This window comes from Geospiza fortis, unplaced genomic scaffold (assembly GCF_000277835.1).
Source record: "Geospiza fortis unplaced genomic scaffold, GeoFor_1.0 scaffold112, whole genome shotgun sequence".
In the NCBI taxonomy this organism is placed as follows: domain Eukaryota; kingdom Metazoa; phylum Chordata; class Aves; order Passeriformes; family Thraupidae; genus Geospiza; species Geospiza fortis.
In genome coordinates, this window is record NW_005054298.1 from 28793560 (window position 1) to 28816409 (window position 22850).

Consider the following 22850-nt stretch of genomic DNA (forward strand, 5'->3'; position numbering starts at 1 on the left):
CTCAACCCCAATGCCTGGCTCCAATGCTCCAGCTCAGGAAGATGTCTGTTTTCAGGAATTAAAACCCTTTCCAAATGCTGCAAACACTCAGAGCATTCTGGGGCTCTAATCCTTTATAAGCTAACTAAAAAGAACACACCTCATACCTTGCTCTATGGAGAAATTACTGTCAGATGTGACTTTCTCACTGTCTGCAAACCACAAATTACACCATTAGAGTGAAAAACACTTTTCAATTAGATTCTCTCTAGAAAATAAAAATTAAATTCTGTGCTTTGCAGTGGGATTTGCTGGTATTCTGTTTCACTCTGGGCTAACACAGCTTGGGGGCATTCAAAGAGCTTCTTGAAACACGGCACATCCTAATGCAAAACTAACATCCTTTCCCATGTAATATGCTTGTTTCAAAGTTACTCACAGAAGAGGCTACAAGGCTACAACATTGCTTACCAGGTTTCCCCTTCTTGTTACTCTTTATTAGTTCTAAATGGCTGAAAGAACATGAAATTTAGCCCTATTTCAACAGTGATGTTGAAATTAAAAAAAACCCCAGAACCTGTTAATCTGAGTTATTATTAAATGTTATTAATTTATATCAATATCAGGTGACTCTAAATGTTAGCCCAAAGTGCAAGATGTTCCTATCACTAAATAATTAGCATTTCTAAATACAGCATTATTCCTATATGAACTGTAATTACATATTTCATATCATTCCAGATCCATAATGAGATAAGTAATTCCTTCACGTTATTTTGTTCTTGTAAGAAATATACAGAATTTGTCAGGTAGCACAGCTGTGGAAAGTATTTTGGGCCATTATGATCTCCTAGCTAATGCTTGATTGACTGATATGAAGAAAGGGCTATATAGAAAGGAAATCTCATTTCTCAAACCAGCCAGTGCAATGAGACAGCTTTTGAGCAGAAACTGCTCTTTCACTTGAATGTCTAATTAAGCATATCTATGTGGAATATATGTACACAAACCTATAATACAGGTATACCAACAAGTAACTTTTAACACAATTTAAGATCCAGTGAAGCAACTTCTCTCTCCCAAGTTATTACTGGGATGTTAAAATTTACCACACTGCTTTCTCAGAGTTACTCATATAAATCATTAGATACATCAATTAAGGTTTAGAATTAGCAAAGCAGGCAACTGCACAATTCAATAGTTATTCATTAATTTTCCTTTGTTCTAGAGGCTTTGGACAAAATGACAAAATGCTTCAATTTCTTAATGTTGAACTACTTCAGTAAATTGTAGAAAGCGTAATAAAGTAATTTGATGTAGTCAATTTTATTTCCATTTTGCATTGCATTCTTAATTGTACCATCAATCTCTTTTATTAGCATGCTCTGGATAGCCTTAAGTTTGGTCAAGTGATTATATTTTTAATTGATCATAACCTCAGCTTTGTATGCAGCAAGTTTTTTTCTTCTCAAAACTTCAGAAGCAGTTGTGAAGTTCCTCAGATTTATGTACTGGAAAAACCCTGGTACAAAGTTCACTCAACATAAAAAAAGCTTTGTACTGTTATCACAAAGTCAGTTGCAAACAACTCTGTATCTATTAATCTGGGTATCCATGGAATATTTTTCTCCATTAACTCTTCCAGATCTACTCACTAAAAGCTGTTCTCCAGCCTTCATTATGCTGGGACATCTTAAAACTAAACTTTGAAGCAACAGCCACTGTAACAATTTCAGATTTCCTGTGTGAATTGCAATCTTGAAGGATCCTTTCAATCATTTGCATAGTCAACAGAGAGTATAAAATCTTTACATGATTTCCATAAGTGTAGGGCATATAGCCATGGATACAGCAACAGTTGCTGTGAAGAGTTAATTCTTAAGCAGTTTTATATCTCTGCAGAATGGTAGAGGGGGTTTGAAAGTCTGTTACTGAAGGTAAAAAACCCCCAAACAGGCAATTCCCTTGTGGTTTATCCTTGTTTCCTATCAACCTGTTAGCTAATGCTGCCAACTAGCAGGCTGGTGGGAGAGAAAAACTTGAAATCCCAAGGATAAAAAACAAAAACCAAAAGCAAACTTGTAAAATTTAAAGCATCAGCCTTTAAAATTCTTAGGAATTGGAAGTGGCTGCTAGAGAAACCAGAGGCAATTCCCAAGAGAAAAGGGCAGTAAAGCTAAAGCTTTAGCTAGTACAGTCAGCTTTCCTTCAGTTGATACTCTTATGTGATGCTTTATAATGGAGCTCATAAATAGGGAACATCTTTACTGCATAAGAAGAGAGTGAACAACAAATAAGGAAAGATATAAATAAAGCAGGAGGAGTAAAAATGGAGTTTCTTCTTGGATGCCCCAATACCTTTAAACAGTTGTAACAGTTATGTGAAAATCCTTCAAAGATACCTAATTTATTAAAAAATTCAGCACTTATATTCTTTTCCTCCAAATGAGAATCAAATACCTCAAGAAATTTTACAGTCTCTGATCTGCTCTTTGTCTTCAAAAACCCTAAAGCAGCTTATGTGATTTCCTGTCTCTGCATTATTTTGTACAGGGGTTTTCATAAAGATCTGATTCTTTGGGGTCTACTTTAAAGGAAGCAGCTTCCTCAGCCTTTTGTGCCTGCTTTTTCCCACGATACACTTATGACATTAAATGACTTTTTAGGGTTATATGTTTGTAATATGTTATATTTCATAAGAAAATAGCTGATTTTTTTCTATAGGGTTATTAAAAATTTACATTACCAGCATTTTTAATGCCAGGGTTGAATCAGGTAGGCCAGCTCTAAGTTGTAAATTTGACCTTTGCTGATGAATATGCCAGATTCAAAGGCCTCCCTGGATGACTGCAGATCTGAATGTTGCTCGATTTCCTGGAGAATGTTACCACTACTTTTCATTCAATCCTAGTGACATTTGCCTCAGACTAGTGTGTCTGAAGCTGCACATGGCAGAAAGGAAAGAAACTTAACTTTGCCATAACTTCATCCTATTGATGGAATTCACCTTCCTCAAAGGTCTTATGAGCCAGCAGGGCTGATTGACAGAGCTTTGAACTAGACTTGAAGGGAGAGGGGATAACCTCAGGATTGGCCATGACAAGTTGTGGGATGACATGCCAGGGTTAGAGGGTTGGGATGCAAGTGAGAGTCCTGAGCTGGTGGCTACAGGACACATGGGCTGTGCTGGAGCACACTTGAACTCTACAAAGATGAGCCAGGGAACTGTGAGGTGATCAGAGCCAGGATGGGAACATCAGAGAGTTTAAACCCCTTATGTATTAAAAAAGTAAAAAAGGAAGAAAGAAAAAAAAAAAGAAAAAAAAGAAAGGAAAAAGAAACAGGAAAAGCAAAAAGACTTTAGAGCAGCGGCCCTCGCTTCCCAGAGCTGCTGTTCCAGAAGAACCCAGCAGAGGACAGGCCACTCACACAAAATCACTGACCTCCTGCAGCGAAAATCCCCTCCGAAGAGCTGTGCCTCCGAGAAAATACAAGCATTCTTGTAGCTAGTGATGCTGAGACAAAGTATTGTGGTATTTCAAGCACTTTGATTGTGCAAAGGCACAAGTGAAACCTCTCCAAGCACGGTAACAACGCTTGAGAGGAATCCAAGGTTTCCCATCAGCGATGCAGCAGCTGACACAGCTATTTTAAAAGACATTGAAGATGAAAGTCAGAATGAATGTCAGGAATTTTGGGTAAAAGCAGAAAACCTACAACTGTAAGAAAAGAAAGAAAAGACAGCATCCTTTAAGAAGGGCAGAACACTTAGAATTAAGTAGATATTTGACAGGGCTCTTTTACAAGATATAAGATATATAGACACCATAGTAAAGAAAGCACAATAAAATCCTGAATACAAAAGAACTCAAAAAAACTGGAAGCTTTCACTATAACTGCATTCTCCCTTAAAAGCTTTTAATGAACTTAATGTACTTCCCCCATCTATTTCTAGGTTTCATTTCAACCACTGTATCAGGTTGGTTCTGGAGCAAAGTGTACTGGAACACACAGGAGAGGAAAAAGCAACAGGACATTTTTGGCCTAATTCCACAGGCACGATTATGCATGGCAACACTAAAGCGGCAGGGAGGAGGGAGATGGCCAGAAGCTGAAGGTAAGCCTGTACAACTTCCCCAAAGCCTACATTCAGCAGCATCTCTTGGGCAAACCTGAGAAGTGCATCATGGGCTGGAATGGCCACAGCAGCCCTTTGCCACTGGTTTTACCTGTTTCCCCCATTTTATCCATTGCACAATTGCATACCATAGCTTGTGAGACACTCCTTAGCAGGCAGAACTCACCAGTGCAACGCTGACAGCTTCTGAGTGGAAGAAATCATCTGCCATTTTGTCCTGGTACTCAAACCACAGACCCAAGTACACCTCAGGGGAGACCACTCAAAATCCCAATTTGCTGAATGTCTTGGGCATCCCTGAGCCATACCTGCTCTTCTCCTGTGTGAAATAGGATATCTAGAACTCAGAACCGGTAAAACCAAGGTGGATTTCTTTCTTGGTAACTGAGGGAGTTAAATATTCATACCATCAACATCTGTGAAGTTGACTTCCAGTAGCTGATACAGCAGAATGTTTAGAAGGTTATGTTTGCCTGCTTCTTTAGGGAAAAAAAATTTAGCAAAGGACAAACTCTTTCAGGCCATTTGTTCCAGAGCAAGAACTCACATGAGTTACAGCTTTCATATTTTAGTTCATGATAATAAGTTTAAAAGTGGCCGTGTTTGCCTTACAGTAGATGCATTTACATAATGTAATTGGGATGATGTTTCCATAGGCATTTTGTTATTGCAAGAGCTCTTTCTAAGTGTTTTATAGGCATGGTCTTATATCTGTGTTTTGGTTCAAAGTAATGCACTTATCTTGTGATTCAGAAGGCTAAGAGAAATCACCTGGTGAACTGGACTCACAGTTAAGCACTTGAAACACCCTAACTCCAATATATTTTATGATATGTCTGAATGTTTCTATTCAAATTTAACTGTTCCAAACAAAATAACTGCACAAACATTATTTCCAGCTTTTAGCAGCAAAGAGAGAGATGAGTCCAATAAGATTTAAAATGGAGTTTTCTATCTATTTCATTTTGCTATTCTTGAATTTAGGCTTTGTGCTGACAAAAGTGAAAGAAAAGCTTACTCAATTAGTACCTTTCTCATCAGCTCAGGCTGAATGTTATCTCTTCCTTATAAGCAAATCAGGGAGAGAAGCCAACTGGTTCAGAGGTAGGACTTGACATCAACGTAAATAGCAATCACAGATTAACAGTGCATTTTGCAACACCTGCTTTGTTTCTTCCAGTTCTGCCTTCTGAGGTGAATCAATTATGAGAACTATCTCATTTAACTTAAACAACAGAATAAAGAAAAGTGAATTTCTGGTCCTGCAGGCTGTAAGGAAGTATTTGAAAATGTAGCCCTCAGCAGGATGAAGTTGTCCAGTTACTGGCAGGGTTATAACCCATGTCCCTTTCCTCCCCTGCCAGGAAAGCAGCTCCTTCATACTCCTGTAACTCTCCCTTTTCTCAGAAATGTCCTGGTTGCCTTCCATGTCCGTTTGGTCCTCCCCCAAAACAAGCAGAGCTCTCAGCTGGCCGTCCCTGGGCGCTGCTGGCTGGGCAGGGGTGACAGGCTGCGGATGCTCAGGGCGAGCGAGCGGCGTGCTGAGCGCTGCTGGGGGAGCACGAGCTCCCTGCCTAACGAGAGCTTGCCAAAAAGGATGGGTAATGCTTGGGCTCTGCTTGCCTTCTCCTCAGGGAGGCCATTAGTAATCTCCTTTTCCTCTGCACAGTCACTGTTTTTCCACATAACTTGCAGTTACAGCATGTCTTTGAAACCTCTTTATCAAATTGTAGGGGTGGGTTTGGTTTCTTTTCCCTTTTTTTCAACGTTTTTTTAAAACTTTTTTTTTAAGGTTTTCCAAAAGCTCATGGTGGAATGGGGAAAGTAGAGGAGAAGTTGCCAGGTAGACAGATGTATGCCTTTTTCTTTTTCAAAGGAACATTCTTGCAGTGCTTGATTTTGGGGGCCTGAGCCATGATCTTCGCATAGTCAGGATTGGGAATACTATTCACTATTGGCAGGCACAATGGGTAGAATGACACAAATCCCAAAGATAATATTAAAATGCCATAAAGTTCAGTAAGATGTGCATTTCATTTTTAACTCTAGTTTTGCTAGTGAAATATCTTAGGGTTTTGTTGTTGGGGTTTTTTAAATTTTTTTTTTTGCCTAATAAATTTTAGAACAACTTTTACCTGGTCTCTTCATCACTTATTTTTTTTTCTCTTCTATCACCTGCTTCTGTAGTCATCACTTTTCATCACTTGCAGTCATTGCAGTTTTTCCAAAACCACTACAAACCACTTTCTGCTAGTCAGACAGAAAGATAAATCACATATTCTATTATTATTATCAAATAAATTAGATCCTTCGATAGCTCCTGATCAAGTGCAACTCTTTGTGCTCTCTTAAATTCTTGCAGTTTCAGAGGAAAAAAAAAGGATAAGCCAGCAACCAGAAAAGATGAAAAATATTCTACTAACAGCCTACAGTTATTCACAGTACATATGAAATGCATTTTATGAGGGAAATGGAAATATTGCTCTCTGTTATGCAGCTGCTGGTGAATTCTGGGGTGCTTTTGTCACCTCCAGTCCTTGTGTCACCACTCCAGCTGCTATTGCTGCCTCCTAAACAGCAGTGCTCAGCAGGGTCTGTTTGCCACCACGTGTCACCTGAGCCCTTGCTCTGTGTTCCCTGGGGATTTGGGCCAACAGGAGAGGGCCCTGGCCCTGCAGCCATAACTAAATGCTGCACAGAAAGGAGCAAAGGGACTCTTGATTGCAGATTAATGGACTTTCTGCAGAAGATTGGGAAAAGAACCTCGAAGCTCTGCATTTTCATGCTGGCCAGCCAGAGCAGGAGGACTGGCAGGAGAAGGAGCAGGCGAGGTCCCAGTGTGGCTGCAGAGCACAGGCCAAGAGGGTCAGTCACAGTGCTGAGGCACTGCTTTGCTCAGCACCTCTCTTGGCCCTCTCCCTCACGAGAAGGGCAAGAGAGGTTTTTAGCCATGTTTTTATAGCCATGGTCTGCCAGAACACTGAATTACTTTCATATCAATGGCTGCATCATTATTTCCATCATTATTGATGGATCATTATCTTAAACTGTTTCTGGTGTGAAACCTGGTACCTGTTGAACTTTCCACTTGGGGTAGATTCCCTTCTATAGCCATATGGTTTAGTTTAAAATAAAGAAATAATTAAAAATAATTTTATTCAGACATTAACTGTAGAAATAGTAAACAACCCCCAACTTAAATCCCCCCAAAATTCACTAACAGGTCGGTGCTTTTCAGAAAGATTCTTACTGTAAATCATCCTATGCATCTTTTAAAAAAACACATTTCTATCACTTGAAATGCACAAAGAGTCCGTTTTAAAGACGTTACAAGCATGGCAGGCAGTTTCTTGTTCCAGTGAACCATGGCCCATTTGTGCTACCACATGCTGAAAGTAGCTGCCTCGTTTCTGTGTAAAAACCAAATGCTCAGGAGCTAAGGCAGCAAATTGCTTGCTTTAAACATGGGTTTTGGTTAAAATCAGAATATCAGGGTCTGACCCTAAAGCTATATGCCTGGAATGTGTGAGCATGACACATCTGTCACTTGCACCAACTTTACATCAGGGCAGGACGACCAATTTCAATTGAATACTTATAATTTATGTCACTAGTTATGAGCTGAATATTAGGCTCTGTGGTATACAGTAAATGTGCATGCCCTGGAGAGGTGATACAAAAAGAATATGAATGACCTGGCGGAAAAAAAAAATTTTTTTGAGAGTTCTGTCCACATCTTTACTTATACCAACATTCTTCCTATATGAACACATGCAAAACCCCGTGTCTGACATATTTTTAGGAGTACTCAGAATGGGAAAAGAAACTCTGTAAGAAATTGAAAATTCAGTCCTAACTTAGGCAAACTTTGGTATATTGCATGAAATTCCAGGATTTCCCTTTGCTGTAATACACAGATTCCAAATATTCAAATATATACAATACATACCAGTTCCAGGGTTTCTGTTTGCTGTGACATGCAGCCTGGGTTGAGCAGTAACCCCCTCACCCCCCTCACTAAGTGTGAATTCCATAATTATTGCTAACAGCTCATCAAATGTGAACTAACTTGGATTTTAAGATAAAATGTAAGATTTTATAAGCCATAACCTATGCCATCACATACAGATATGTCTCTTAGGCAGAAAGCATATTAAAACTGTATTCTTTAACATATAAGCAGGACATAAGAATTTCTAAGTATTTGAGTAGAAAGTAATAAAGCAGAGATATCACTTAAGCTGGCATAATACAGAGACATTTTGAAGAGAAATAAAAGGTTACATGGAAAAAGAAGATAAATAACCAGTACATATTTAAATATTTTAAGTCTTCTAATGCTTTCACTATTAACAAAAAAAGCAAGTCAAACTACTCCTGTGTAATATTAGAGTGAGTAGCTAAAGATATTCCTTAAAAATACCTTTGCTACTAAAGATACTTAATTTACTGCCCAGAATTCTGGTGACAGCATGAGGAGGGGACGGTCTCATTTTTCATTACTGACTGTTAATTCAGTAAAGGATTTGTTCTGTGGATTTTTGTGTATGCCAAAGGGGTAAACAAATAAGGCATTTGCATAGTGTCAGATATGCACAAAACCTCCAATACTGCTTTAGTTAGTGTCTAGGAAAACCCAGTAAGGTTTTCTAAAATAGGAACTGCTGAATATGCATCAGTTGTTGAACAACATAAATTAGTATTCATTGCAATCAATTTCTGAAGTATAATTTTCCTGCCTGTTAAAAGTAACCTCTCAGGATTTTCTTGTAAATAGAACAAACTTTCAAGTCAGAAAGATTGGTAGAAGCCTAGAGCAAGTTTAGAGCAAGGTTTCTCTTGATTCATAGTACAAGTATACAGTTGGTATAATATTTAAGAATGACAGTGCTGTCTTTCAGTACTGCTGCCCACAATACTTGGAAATATATCCTTTCAGAATGTGAAGGCATATCCTCTGCGAAGTACCCAGATAAATCAGTTCACCCTTGACTGTAACTAAACGCTGTCTAGTGACTTGTGATCGACAGGGCTTTACCCTCTGACAGCCAGATTCATTGTTGGGACAGCAACCAATCGTCGGGTTTGACGACATGAGCCTAATCAAAGTTGGAGTATAAAAAGCCCCCTTGGAATATATAAGGTACACCAGTGTGGCAAGCTGTCTCTCAGATTGCATTTGCTTTCACGGATCTGTTTAGTACTGAAAGGGAAAGGGGGAGGGGGAAAAAAAAAGAAGGCAAAAGTGCTGCACTGAATGTGAGATCATGCAAAAGCTAGTGCTCTATGCTTCTATTTACCTGTTCATGCTGATTGCAGTTGATCCGGTGGCTCTTGATGACAGTAGTCAGCCCACAGAGAACGCTGAAAAGGACGGACTGTGCAATGCTTGTACGTGGAGACAGAATACAAAATCTTCCAGAATAGAAGCCATAAAAATTCAAATCCTCAGCAAACTGCGTCTGGAACAAGCTCCTAACATTAGCAGGGATGTTATTAAACAACTTTTACCCAAGGCTCCTCCACTGCAGGAACTGATTGATCAGTATGATGTGCAGAGAGATGACAGTAGCGATGGCTCTTTGGAAGATGATGACTATCATGCCACCACCGAAACGATTATCACAATGCCTACAGAGTGTAAGTAACCCCGCTTCTTTCGCCTCCCACTGCCCCTCCGAGAGAGTTGTCTCCCTGCTGTAGAGCCACGCAACTCCTCCTCAGGCTCTCCCAACAGGCTGCTGGCTAAAGTCTGCTGGAGGGAGGGAGGAGAGCATTATTTCTAAAGAATTTGAGCCAGGTTCGGATGACTGTGTGGCGATCCTTTGTTTTACTGTTCGGTTTTCAGCTCCTTATAATGTGTGTGCCCTGTAGCACTTAGGATTTGCCCATTGCTTTAGAAAGCAAAGGGAGATCTGCAGTTCAGTCAACTTCGTTATCTGCAGCACTCGGGGCATTTCCTCTCGCAAATATAAAGTACAAGTGCAGATAACAAGAAAACTAAATTTTTGTGAGGGAGGTTTCGCTGGCCAATATTTTTAGAAGGAATAGAAATCAAAGAAATGCAGCTTAGAGCATTATACCTATCTAACTGCAACATGCTACAGCAAGTGCAAGCAGAGAGTTAAATTCTTGCCTCTGCTGATCCCATAAACTAGCACCACCCACCCTCAGAGTTAAAACTATATATTTAAAGCAAATATGTGTGTAACAGATTAAATGTAAAAATGTCCGTGCTATAGCAATCAGCTCATGTAATCGTGCCAAGGAAGAATGAAGGCATTTACTGAATGAGCAGATTCTGAGTTATCTTCTGAGTGCTAAACATCTGCTATGCCTCCTATCAAGTATCTTTTGCACAGCTAATACTGTAGTATCTTGTGTTCTTCATCAGCTAAAGTATTCGACTATAGCAGCTGTTTTTTTAAATAACACATGAATATGATGTCAAAAAGGAAAAATATGACAGGACATATAAGGCATGTTAGCAGTTACGGATATCATTATGATATGCAGACTAGAATAATATCTGCTGCTCTCACCAGCTAAAAATGAACTCACAGATGAAAAAATAAATTTCTCAGTGAAATTTTTCAACTTAATAATTATTAAGATAAGCACTTAATAGCATTATTTTACTGCAGCCTTATAACAAAGCTGAGGTCTGCCTGCATTTTTATTCCAGAATTTTATGTTCAAAGGTTTATAAGTATTTTTAATCAAACTGCGTAGCAGTTTGATTAAAACTGTGACTGAAGAAAAGTCATCGTATTTCACTGCTCTGAGTTCATTTCCTACTTATATAAAGCCCTTGAGCTATTTTAAATGCACTAAAGAGACAGGTATCTTAAGTGATGAGATTTATGAATGTTAAAGTCCTGCACCATTTAGGATTAGTACTACCCATTTTATCCTGGCATGGAAAGATCTTGCCATGACTAGGTATGACAGCTGCATCGTAGGCTACAGGAAGGAGGAACGCAGCACTGCACGTGACTTTCCTCTAATATTATTCAAATGAAAACAAAATGATCCTTATATTAATCCCCTCAATTATTTTCTTCCCACTGAGAAAAGAAATGTGTTTGTGCAGTTTGCCCAGGGCTGTATAAGCTGCAGCAGGCTGAGGCTTTGGAGTAAATTAGAAATAGCTGGATCACCACACACATGTTGAGTCAGCTTATGCAAAGTTGCTATTCTGCATGCTTTATGAAGGTCCTCAGGAGGTGACCAGCAGAAGTGAACTGGTAGTAGGTAATAGAGTAATTTTGTTGACATCCACTAAAGTTGCTGTAGAGTGTAAACCATAGAAAATGAATTAAGTTAAATCTTTATAACATATTGTAATATTTTCTATACAGTCTGAAAAAAAGTCAGGTTTATATATGCATTTTCTCTTGTTCCCTGTTCAGTAATCTGTTCTTTCCATTCATTTATAGCTGATTTTCTTGTACAAATGGAGGGAAAACCAAAATGTTGCTTCTTTAAGTTTAGCTCTAAAATACAATATAACAAAGTAGTAAAGGCACAATTGTGGATATACTTGAGGCAAGTCCAAAAACCTACAACGGTGTTTGTGCAGATCCTGAGACTTATTAAGCCCATGAAAGATGGCACAAGATATACTGGAATTCGATCTTTGAAACTTGACATGAACCCAGGCACCGGTATTTGGCAGAGTATCGATGTGAAGACAGTCTTGCAAAATTGGCTCAAACAGCCTGAATCCAATTTAGGCATCGAAATAAAAGCTTTTGATGAGAACGGACGGAATCTCGCTGTAACTTTCCCAGGACCGGGGGAAGATGGATTGGTAAGTCTATTTAGAAAAATCCCATTACATTGAAAAACATTTAAGCTCTGGTTTAAGGATAAAATGGATGCATTGTTTAGGGAATGGAAGATAAAAGTTCTGTGTATCCAATTCTTTCATTCTTTGCTCTCTGATCATGCCAAAAATCAATAGCTTTCCTCTGCCTCTGTTTCCCTATCTAAAAAATGGAGAGAAATTGCAGTATTTCAGAGAGACATTGCAAGGCATTAACTAGAAAAGGTTTTGGCAATTACTGATAGATGATGCTATCAAAGTAACATTGTTTTCAACTTTGAAGCAAATACTGCTTGATAAGCAGCTATTTCACATAAAGTTAAAGAAAAGTCTTCAGAGTCTTTCACTGGTTAGGAAAGATGCCTCCAATATTGCTGAGAGGCAAGGGAGTTCCTACATACTCTCTATGCATATATTTTCTATTAGCAACAACAAAAATTGCCTCTTTATGAAGATGAGAACAGATCATCTTCATAATGTTAAATAATTTACCTTTCAGTATTTGGTAGAGTGCATCATTCTACCTATCAGAAGTCTCTGAATAGAGAAATTCTGCTTTATACAAAATAATCGAGTCATGATGATAAGAAAGTGCACAAAGTAACTGGTTTGTTTTTATAAGAACAGATGAACAAATTAAATCTGAAATGCACATACAAGTAGACCTGAAATAAACCTGAAGTGAAACTACAGAATTTCCCCAGCTATTTGTTTCTGTAAATCACTAATCATCTACAACCTGTACAAATTTCTATACTTCTCACAACCAACTTTTGCATAAGGTATGAAGAATATTATTCTTCTTTTACTTCTATGTAGTAGATGAATCTGTTGATCACAGAAACATAGAAATATTTAGGTTGGAGAAGACCATGGTGTCCAACCATATTTATGCAACATTTAACTTCACAGCAGTGTAATATAATTTAAAAGTGTTTAAAAGAAAAACTCTGAGATATCTTAATTATACATCCAATATAAATGTGGATCTGTATTTGAAACAGGCCAGCTGGATATCATGATCAGGAATGTCCTCACCACCTCCATCCATTCAAATGATGATACATACAGATAACCCATGGCTATCATAATCTAAAAATAAACATTTCAGTGGCAGAGCAGGGTTAGAGGCACAGCTGATAATGGGAGAGGAAATCTTTCTTCCCCCCAGCTCCTCTCCAGCAGCTCCCAATACAGGGGTGCTCCTCTCACCAAACACCTCCCCATATAATTTAGCTTTGGAAAGGGCACTTCCAGCAGCTCCACAGCTTGCAGGGAAACAGCTCGAGAGGGAAACCTGTGTAATAAAGTTAACTGGGCTGTCATTCCTGAGGAATGGTCTCCATGGGATGGCCCCATCAGTGCCAAACCAACACACAGGGCAGAAATCAGTGTGTGGAAGGCAGCAACTTTGGGAACTTTTTCAAAGTCGCAATTGTGGAGGTTGCAATTTCCTTCTAGTTCCAGTTGGTGACTGTGGAAACACACCTTCCATAGGAGGCATGTGGCTCAGGGATTTGCCAAAAGTACATTCCTGGCCACAGGACTCTTCTAGGAGTCAAAATATTTAGCTGCCCCTTCAAATTCATTCAGTCATAGAGTCATTCAAGCATGGCAGCAATAGAGGAGGAACTTTTGTCCTCCTTGGTCTGGACAAAAAACTTTGCTCAATATCCAGAAAGCCTGAATTCAAAATTATTTTAATGAAGGGAATTTCAGAAGGACTCACAAAAGCTCTTATTATGGACTTTAAAACAAACTAAAAAAAATCCATTTCAAAAGTAAAAATCCAGATTTCTCCAAATTTCTGAAATGTTCTCATAGCAGTTAAAGAATGTTAGCACTGAGGCAGTGGTGATTTCAGGGACAAATAGGTATTAAAGCTCTTTGTAGAGAAATGGCAGGGAAATGCAGAGAGAACTATAACAGAATTGCAGGTCAAGTTTTGTTTGCAAACATAATTTCAGAATATTAATCTGAAACATATACATCCGAAATATTTGCGTGTTTTTAGTGAACTTGGGCTTACCTCAGAAATTATTCCAATTGCTTCTCCTCTTCTCACAGAACCCATTTTTAGAGGTCAGAGTTGCAGACACACCAAAACGGTCCCGCAGAGATTTTGGTCTCGACTGTGATGAGCACTCGACAGAATCCCGGTGTTGCCGCTACCCGCTGACGGTGGATTTTGAAGCTTTCGGCTGGGATTGGATTATCGCTCCTAAACGATACAAAGCCAACTACTGCTCCGGAGAATGTGAATTTGTGTTTTTACAAAAGTACCCGCACACCCACCTGGTGCACCAAGCCAACCCCAGGGGCTCAGCAGGCCCTTGCTGCACGCCCACCAAGATGTCCCCCATCAACATGCTGTACTTCAACGGCAAAGAACAAATCATCTACGGCAAGATACCAGCCATGGTTGTAGATCGCTGCGGGTGCTCATGAGATCCTCGCTGGATCCACCGTTTCACACGTCGTGGAAGCTACCAAAAGAAAAAATTAAAAAAAAAAAAAAAAAAAGGAAAAAAAGAAAAAATAGAAAAAGTTATACCCCCTCACCAGTCTCTCAAACTGTGAAGTTACGTACACGAGGCATTGCTGACCTCCTGCGTGCTACCAGCAGCAGTTACAGAACATGAACTAAAGGACAATGTAATTACCTGATGACTGCTTGTGAGCCAGTAAAAGAGAAAAGCTACAAGCAAAATCACCGGATTTAATCCACAAAGTTCTTGCATTATGAGGGAATCAATATTCAGTCATTTGGATGCAAATTTATACGCAGGTTTCAGTACACATTGGTAATAAAAGCAAGCTCCTTCTCACCTGAGGACAGAAGGAGCAGGCTTTTAGGTTCCTTTCTTCGCAGCTTCACTTAATATCATATTTACAGGAACATATATACTGGTAACATATACACCACTACACAATACCACCAGAATCATCCTTAAACACTTGAATATATAGTGCAGACTTGTGAAATGTATCAGATGAAATTCCACATAAATGGACAAACCCTGAAATTAGGGATGGCATAGTGTATTTAGCATGTTTCCATTCCTTTTTCTCATTAGTATGTTAGTAATCAATGGCAATGGTGCTACGTAAGCAGGCTGAGTAAATAGAAAGATAGTTATATAAGTGAAGGAATTTAGGCTTAATAATGAATTTGCCCTATCCTCAGGTACACTATTCAACATTCTCAAGAAATAGATATTTTTTAAATGAAAAGGAATAGTTTTCTAGACATAGAAAAACAGAAGGCAGCAGAGAAATCAAGATTCAAATTGCAATCCCACATTTTAACCTGCCTTTGCAACATTACCATTTGCACTATGGTAAACCAATGCAAATAGTTGGTTGCTACAGATATTGTTTAAAAACCACTTTGGTATAACTGACTTGTGTAATATGTATGCATCAATATTTTGTAAATAAATGTTTATTTTTTAATCACTGTTGGTATATGTTCATCACAAAGAAAAGAATGGCTTTAACCTGTACTTTAGTTTAATAAACAAACCCCAATATTCTCTTCATAATAAATTTTCTGGATTTTAACACAAATAATATGTAGGAACAATGCAACAAAGTAAACCATATGTTGAGAATTATTCTACATTTTATATGTTTTTTACATTGGTATGAGCCATCTAGAATAAATGATGGCTGTTGACATGTTTATAAGGTTCTTTGGGTTACTGTTTTTATGGTCATTTTGATCCACAACTGAATTTCCATATTTTGAATGTTATGTTCATAAATAATAATGATATCACAAAAGATTGCTATTAAATGCATTTTATTATATTTAAAAGTTTGCAGCAAAGTATTTTCTGTATTTGAGTAAACATAGTACATGGATTTCCACACAAATTCTGTACATTTTCCTTATAGTAAAAAATTGTTAATTGAAATTAAAAATATCTATTTACTATAAAGTCCATTTTATTTCACATGTGAAATAGAACTGATAAACCAGGTGTTTGTTGAGACAACACAATCACTGTTAAAACATCTTCATGTTAGTATGATGCACGTTTTTGTTATATTTCAGAAATCAGTTTTGAATTTTCCTTTGTGTAAAACCACCCTAAAATTGCAAAAGTGCTTGATTTTCTTCCCTTCCTCTTTTATATATTTTCTGCCTCGGTGGTAAATATTTTGTATTGATTTCTTTCTTTTTTACTTTTTTAAAAAATTTGTATGTAAGGACATTAAAACTTAAAGTTTGAGTGATGAGGTTTGAAAGTTAAAAGCAAACAGATTTTCTGCAATTTTTTTTTGAATGATTAGGAGTTCTGCTAAAGCTGTGTCCAGGCATCAAGCAGATGTTCAGCTTCTCCCGATACAGTTCACCAGACCAGGTCCCTGGGGCCCTTAAATACACTTTCAATTTAGTTTCCCACAAAACACCATCAGACTAAATAAAAAATCTGAAAGCTTTTGGAATACAGACTCTCAGTGAAGCCACAAGAATTAGAAGTACAACACAATTCCTCTCCTAAACAAAGTTACAGAATTAAGGGAGAAATCCTTTGTATGTTGAAGTCAATGGCAAAACTTCCACTGGCTTTAATGGAGACCAACCTTTTGCCCTCTGACTTTTAACTCGTGACATTCAGGCACCAAGCAGTGCCATCTTGCTCATGTGAACTATCAATAGCATCTCCTTGCATGAGGCTCTTAAACCATTCAGAGACTTCCAATTAACTTCCATATACCCTGTAGCTAAACATTCACTGCTTTAATTGGGCCAGTTCATATAGCAACAGCTGCAGTGATACATCAGCATGGATTTTGCAGATAGGGAACAAAACATATTCCCAGTCTGCACCAAAGTCCAGTTACAACACCTGCAGGATTGTTTTTACTCATGATAGGTAAAGCTAATGCAAATTCATGTACCTCCACACAAGCGACATCATTGGTTGCCTGGTAATAACTGTACCCTGCACAAAGGCAGTACAAAAGTGATGGAATTTTTATCCCTGCAATCAATGAAAGCAAAATTAAAGCCAGAAAATAAGCAGTATGAATTCCAAGAAGCATCTATTCCAACCAGCACCCCATCTTGACACTCAGACAAATTTTATTCCATGTAAATTTTATGCAGTATGCATCTTTTATATTTTGCCAAACTTGAAATGATCATAGAGCAATTATGGCTCCTGTGATTTAATATTGACCTTACAGATAACTGGCTACTCATGGAACATGCTGTGGGCTTTGATCTTGATTTTAGCTGCTGAATAGTTCATTATCAATGTGTTTATTGGCAATCAATTTAAGATGTCAATGATTACTTCTGTTCTTATTGTTACATCCTTTTATTTGCAAGGCTCAGGTCTGAGAGACTTCAGCAGCATTTGCGAATACTTTGTACAGCTCTCAAAACTCACTGTTAAGCTGTGTATTCAGAATAATGAAAATATCCAGTGAGGGATGATGTGTGAGGAACAGCATCATTTCCTTACCCGGCATCCTAAGAATCCCAACGAGAATGAACCAGGTAGAGTCCAGCTTTTCAAGGCAGTGTCCAAGTGCCCCAAGATGCACGTGCACACCTGCAACAGGGCAGTTCCTCATCTCTATACTGCTCCAGTTCTTCCTCTTGGCTCTACTCCCAGCCCTTTCCCTCCTAACATGAGCCAGTCCTTTTCCAGGGCTGTTTGACCCCTACCTCCTACCCAGCTTCAGTTACACTGCAACTCGAGTAGCAATTCCCCTCCCATTTCACACAGCATCTCCCATCCCATCCCACCCCAGACTTTTGCCCTACAGCCCCTTTTGGAGGGGGAACAGCCCCCTGCAGTACTCCCCTCCTGTCCCTTAAGCAGATCCAGTGCATCCTGCTCCTGCTGGAAGCTGTGGTTAGAGGAGAAACTTTCCAATGCGCTCAACAGAGCCTGTGGGGAATTGAACAGCTGAACACAGAAGTCATCACCACTAAGCATAAATGCACTGCAATTTTTCACAGATGGACTGTTTTGCTAAATATGAGGAGATTTCAAAGGAAGAACTAAAGCCCAAATCCATTCATAGCTTTAGGTAGCTTTTCCTCAATTCTGTGGAGTCTAGGTTTGGGGTTTGTGGTTGTTCATTGGGCAATTGGGGGTTTTTGAGGGCTTTTTTGTGTAGTTTCTTATGTAATCAGACCTTGGATGTGAATGACCTATTTTGGCTAAATGTCTCAAAAAATAAATCTGCTTGAGATTAGGTTTGGACAGCTCAATCCAGGCAGATAGATTTTGTTAAAGCTGCAGTATAACAAAGCAGGTTATTATAATCTGAAGCACTGGATGGACAAACTTAAAAACCAAAATATCCCACCTCAACTTATAAAGTTAATAGCTTTCAATAAAAAAAATTAACTTAGGAAACAGTACATTATGGGAGGCACAAGCTAGAAGCTTTACAAACAATGCTGTACCTATGTAACTCAGCAAAATTGTCAGGAAGAACCTTAGGGATGTGTTTTAACTGACTCAAGTTAGCCCTGTGCTTCCACTTGAGCCTCCTCCCAACAATGTTAACTGCAGCAAGCAGGTATCTATACATTGATTTAATACCAGCAATGAAACCAGTAATGCAGCTGCTTCTGCTTTTCTGTCAAGTCTTCCCCTGCAAGAAGTAAGACTACAACTCTGGCTCGAAATGCAAGTGTAACATGTTTGAATCCATAAAAATTAAATGTTAACAAACTCTGGAAACACTAAAGCTCCAATTCTCCCATTCAGTTTATAAAAGCGCTGACAAAATCCAAAGGAAAAAGTTAGGGCTGCAGGCCAATTTCTGAATTTGAATAGGCAAGAAGTACAGTTCTGTTCACTCTTGGCCAGGCCACTTCTAAATAATCTCAAAAAAAAAAAAAAAGTGATAATGCTAACATCTGTTGTAGCAATCTTGCAAAACAAAAAAGGAAACGGAGAAGTGCAAATGTACTGCTCATTTAACAAGGAATGACTCCAATTAATTACTAGGTGCATTGATAAATTAAACAGAATTATTCTCTTTGGTGGCTAGACAGTGAATTTGAGGGATGAAGAACTACTACAGTGACTGTAAAACAAAAAAACTGCCTGTTTTTATTGCTTCAGAATATAGATGAGAACAAGTATTGAAGCCCTGTGTAGATGAGGCGTCAAGATCAGCAACAAGCCTTGCAGCATTTTGAGTGTAAGTAAGTCTGGCTAATTCTCACCAGCCTTAGGCACTAAGGCTCTCTGAGGCTACAGGAAAAACTGTTCCCTTCTTTACAAGTGGACATAACTCTCACATTGTACATGCTTTCAAAACAGCGCTTTCAGAAAATACAAAATAGCTTAGTGTGCATGAGTCAGCTTGTGATCTTGAACTTGTGCTCTTAGAGACTCTGTGCTCTAAATCTAATCATGAATCAAAAGTAGTCAGTGGTCCTAAAAGCTGTTGCAATTTCTCCCCATAGAAATGCCTTTCACCTACAAGTCAATAACCAAGTTAGATTTCAAACCTGTAGCTTTTCCATTATATTTATCATACTACATCTGTACAAGAAATTCCTCAAGAGCTGAAAGCATTCACCTTGAATGAATCCCACCTGTGGAAAGGCAGAGGAACAAGCCCTGGCTCAGCAGTGCCTTAGTATGGGTGTTACTCCTGTATGGCCTTGGGTGAGATCTTGTTAGCAACTCTGGTTAGGAAAGAATAAAAATGCTTGGTTTGGGCATTATGTTCCATGTTTCACCTTTAAAATTACCAGAAGCACTTAAAGGTTATGATGGTAATGGAGAAATACCTGGGAAAGCATTATGGAAGCATTACTCGGTAGACAGCTTCCATTAAACTAAAAAAAAAGCAGTTTGGGAGACAGCTGCAACACAAACAGGACAATATACTGAAACCATGTAAGGTGTAATAGTCATTGTAAAGCAGACATGTGCTAACAGTGGTCTGCTTCTATGCACTTCAAGGAACTGAGTACAATATAAAAAGTGAAATTTAAAGCAGTTAAATAATTTAAGGGATGTAACCAAGGCAGCAAGAAAGATTTTATCTTCCCAAATCCAGGATGATACTGAAGGCATTTGCTAAACTTTTACTTCCTCTATCTTAAGAATGCTTAATATGAAAAGGTCTGCTCTTTGCCAAAATTAAAAGATATTTCACAGCAAATCTAACTTAAGTATAATCTGTTGCATCATAATTTGAATATGCAGCTATCCAAAATATAGTTACTCATAGCTTGGCTAATAGCTTGCAGTTAAGGTTCATGATTCATGCACTCTTTCTGCAGAAATCCTTATTAGTTTTTCACCTAGGAGAGGAGCAATTACCTTCCAACCAAGCCATACTATCAGGGAGTTTGAGCATTATTTCAGGGCACTTTGTGGTATCCAATTAAGCATTCTTAAGCACCCTACACAACAGCATGAAGAGCAAAGATTTTCTTTCCTCTTTAGCATCTGTGCATTTGAAGAGGAGGTTTATTCTGATTCCAAACAGCAATCATCTCTCCTACTAACATTTTCCGCATCATTTCCCCCGTTGTTATCCCTCAAACCCGGCAACGCTGCCATCCCCGAAGCAGCAGAGCAAACACCTGGCTGTCACGCATTATGGCATCAGGTTGCAGCGCCAGGTGGTCGGAGGAGCGGGAGGCACGTCAAACACATGCCTTCAGGCTGAGCTCAGCTGCCTACTGTATGCTGCTGTCATGTGGGAAAGCTCAGCCTAGGTGCTGGTCCAGGGCAAAATGCCCATGGCTTCTCTGCTGTAGGTGACACCTACCTCCACGTGCTGCTGACTGGCCAGAGCTCTCCACTTGCTTGTGCTGCTCACCAGCCGTGGGGTGGGACAACAAATCTCACAGGATTCCACTCATGATCACTGTGTGCCCAGAGGTGCCAAAGAACATGGGTTATTCTGACAAACAGCAGCATAACTTTATCATAATTGAGTCTTTTCCTTCTAGAAAGGACTTATTCTAAGAGCATCCTAAAACTGGGCTTTTCCCCAAGGCAGAAGTGTTCCTCTCATCGTATCATGGCATGCAGTTGCAGCATCAGACTTTTATACTCTGACCTGCAGTGAGATCGCACAGACCTGAGTCCTCACAACACCATGTATCAACAGTCACTAACACACTTGATAACTCAAACTAATAATATTTATTTAACCTGGGTTTTGCTACCATCCCATTTACAGTTACACCATTTGCCTAAGGAGATAGAAAAGGTAGCTACTCAAAATATTCTCTTTTGAGGCCACTGTGTTATCTCTGAAATAGTCTCAGCATACTTGTCTTGTTTTTTTTTAATAGCTTGTAACTTATTTATTATTTTGTATTGCTGTACAATTTCTTGTACTGCTGTATTTTCAGTTCTCCAATACCTTACCAAACCTGGGAATACTACTAAAGCACAGAACTCTCCTCTGCTTTCTAAGAGCATCTTACTCTTCTTGTTCCCAAACAACTGTCCCAACTTTTCTTATCAAGTAACACAGACCTAAACACAAGCTCTAGTTATCACAAAATTATAAGCCCAAAGCTCACTATCCCCTTAGGGATTAATTTAGTGATTTATATTTTAAAATTACAGTCTTAGGAACATTTTAAAAAACTAGAAAAGGTATTTTATCAAATAAGCGTTTTTCCATCTTAATCATTATTTTAGCAGGGTATTGCTCTGGAAATGGATCCTACAGCAAGTGGGGCCTTTTACCACAACTTTCTTTTCATCACAGTGATACCCCTAATGCCTTGCTTTTATCAATGTACTCATGTGAAGACTACTGGCCTTAACAAAATGCTTCAGAAACCTGTAGCTGTCCTTGACTGCTCACTTCTTTACACCCACTGCACTTGTACAAGACCTCATCTGAACAGAGCTGTAGTAATTGCTACTACCATGTGAACATGAATGACAATCCTCATGGATAAAATAAAAATTGTGTCTATAGAAGGCACAGTGCAACCCTCAGCACCCACTGTTTGGGTTGGACATGGCTGAGCTTCAGGTCTTCAGCTGAAAAACAACTGAAAATTGGTTCCACAAATTTCTCTTGACTGTGATTAAGAAGGAGCTTAGTTACAACAAAATGCAATTACTCAGTTTTGGCCACGCAGCCTTCATGAGGCTTTTCCAGATCCGCTCCCACGGACCCTAATTCTGGTTTGGAAGCCAATTGTTCCTTGGCAGCGTTGCCATGGATCTCACTCAGAGATTTAGCAACACATTCTCCACCAGCTTACAGCAAACACCAACGTCTGCAGCTCACCCACAGCTTGCTTATACCACAATTTGGAAGCTATCCATATTAGATCCTGCCCATGATTCCCTTCCACAGGGAGGGTGAAATGCTGTGCCACATGAGACTGAGTTCTTGTAGCTATACCTGGCACTGCATTTTCACAAGAAGAAGTGCCAAAACACAAAGTCATACACAGAAATAAACAGGCAGGAGGAATTGGGATTTTCCAGGCATTTGCAGAGCCACTGGATCAAACTGATGTCCCCATCAAGGGAGACATCATGGGTATCTGTCATGGAACATCTAACCAGGAAATCAGTAAGCCTCCTTTAAAGAACGAGATGAAACTTCACAATTCCAGGTTAACATGGGAACTTTAACCACCCCTCAGCACCTGCAGGAAAGGCAATGCAGCAGGGCACCAGCAACCCTAGAGATTTCTGGAAGATGGTTGGGACAAGAGACTTTTCATTGGCACTGCTACTCATGCGTCAGTAAGAACGTGATGACTCAGGGTAACTGTTCTGTCCCAACCCAAGCCATTCTGTGATTCTGTGACTGACACAGCAGGGGCAAAGGAAATGAGGGAGGCAGAATAACAGGGAAAGTTTTGGCAAAAATAAGGTTCTGTGGCATCAACATGGACATTCGAATCGGGCACCTTGAATT

General features: G+C 39.1%; 1 protein-coding gene across 1 annotated transcript; it reads left to right on the forward strand.

Moving 5' to 3' along the window:
• Positions 1–9262: 9262 nt before the first annotated feature.
• Positions 9263–16187, forward strand: MSTN (myostatin). Its single transcript, XM_005415977.2, has 3 exons — positions 9263–9757; positions 11557–11930; positions 14013–16187. Exons 1-3 carry the CDS (start codon positions 9385–9387, stop codon positions 14391–14393), a joined length of 1128 nt encoding a protein of 375 aa, XP_005416034.1. The 5' UTR covers positions 9263–9384; the 3' UTR covers positions 14394–16187.
• Positions 16188–22850: the final 6663 nt, after the last annotated feature.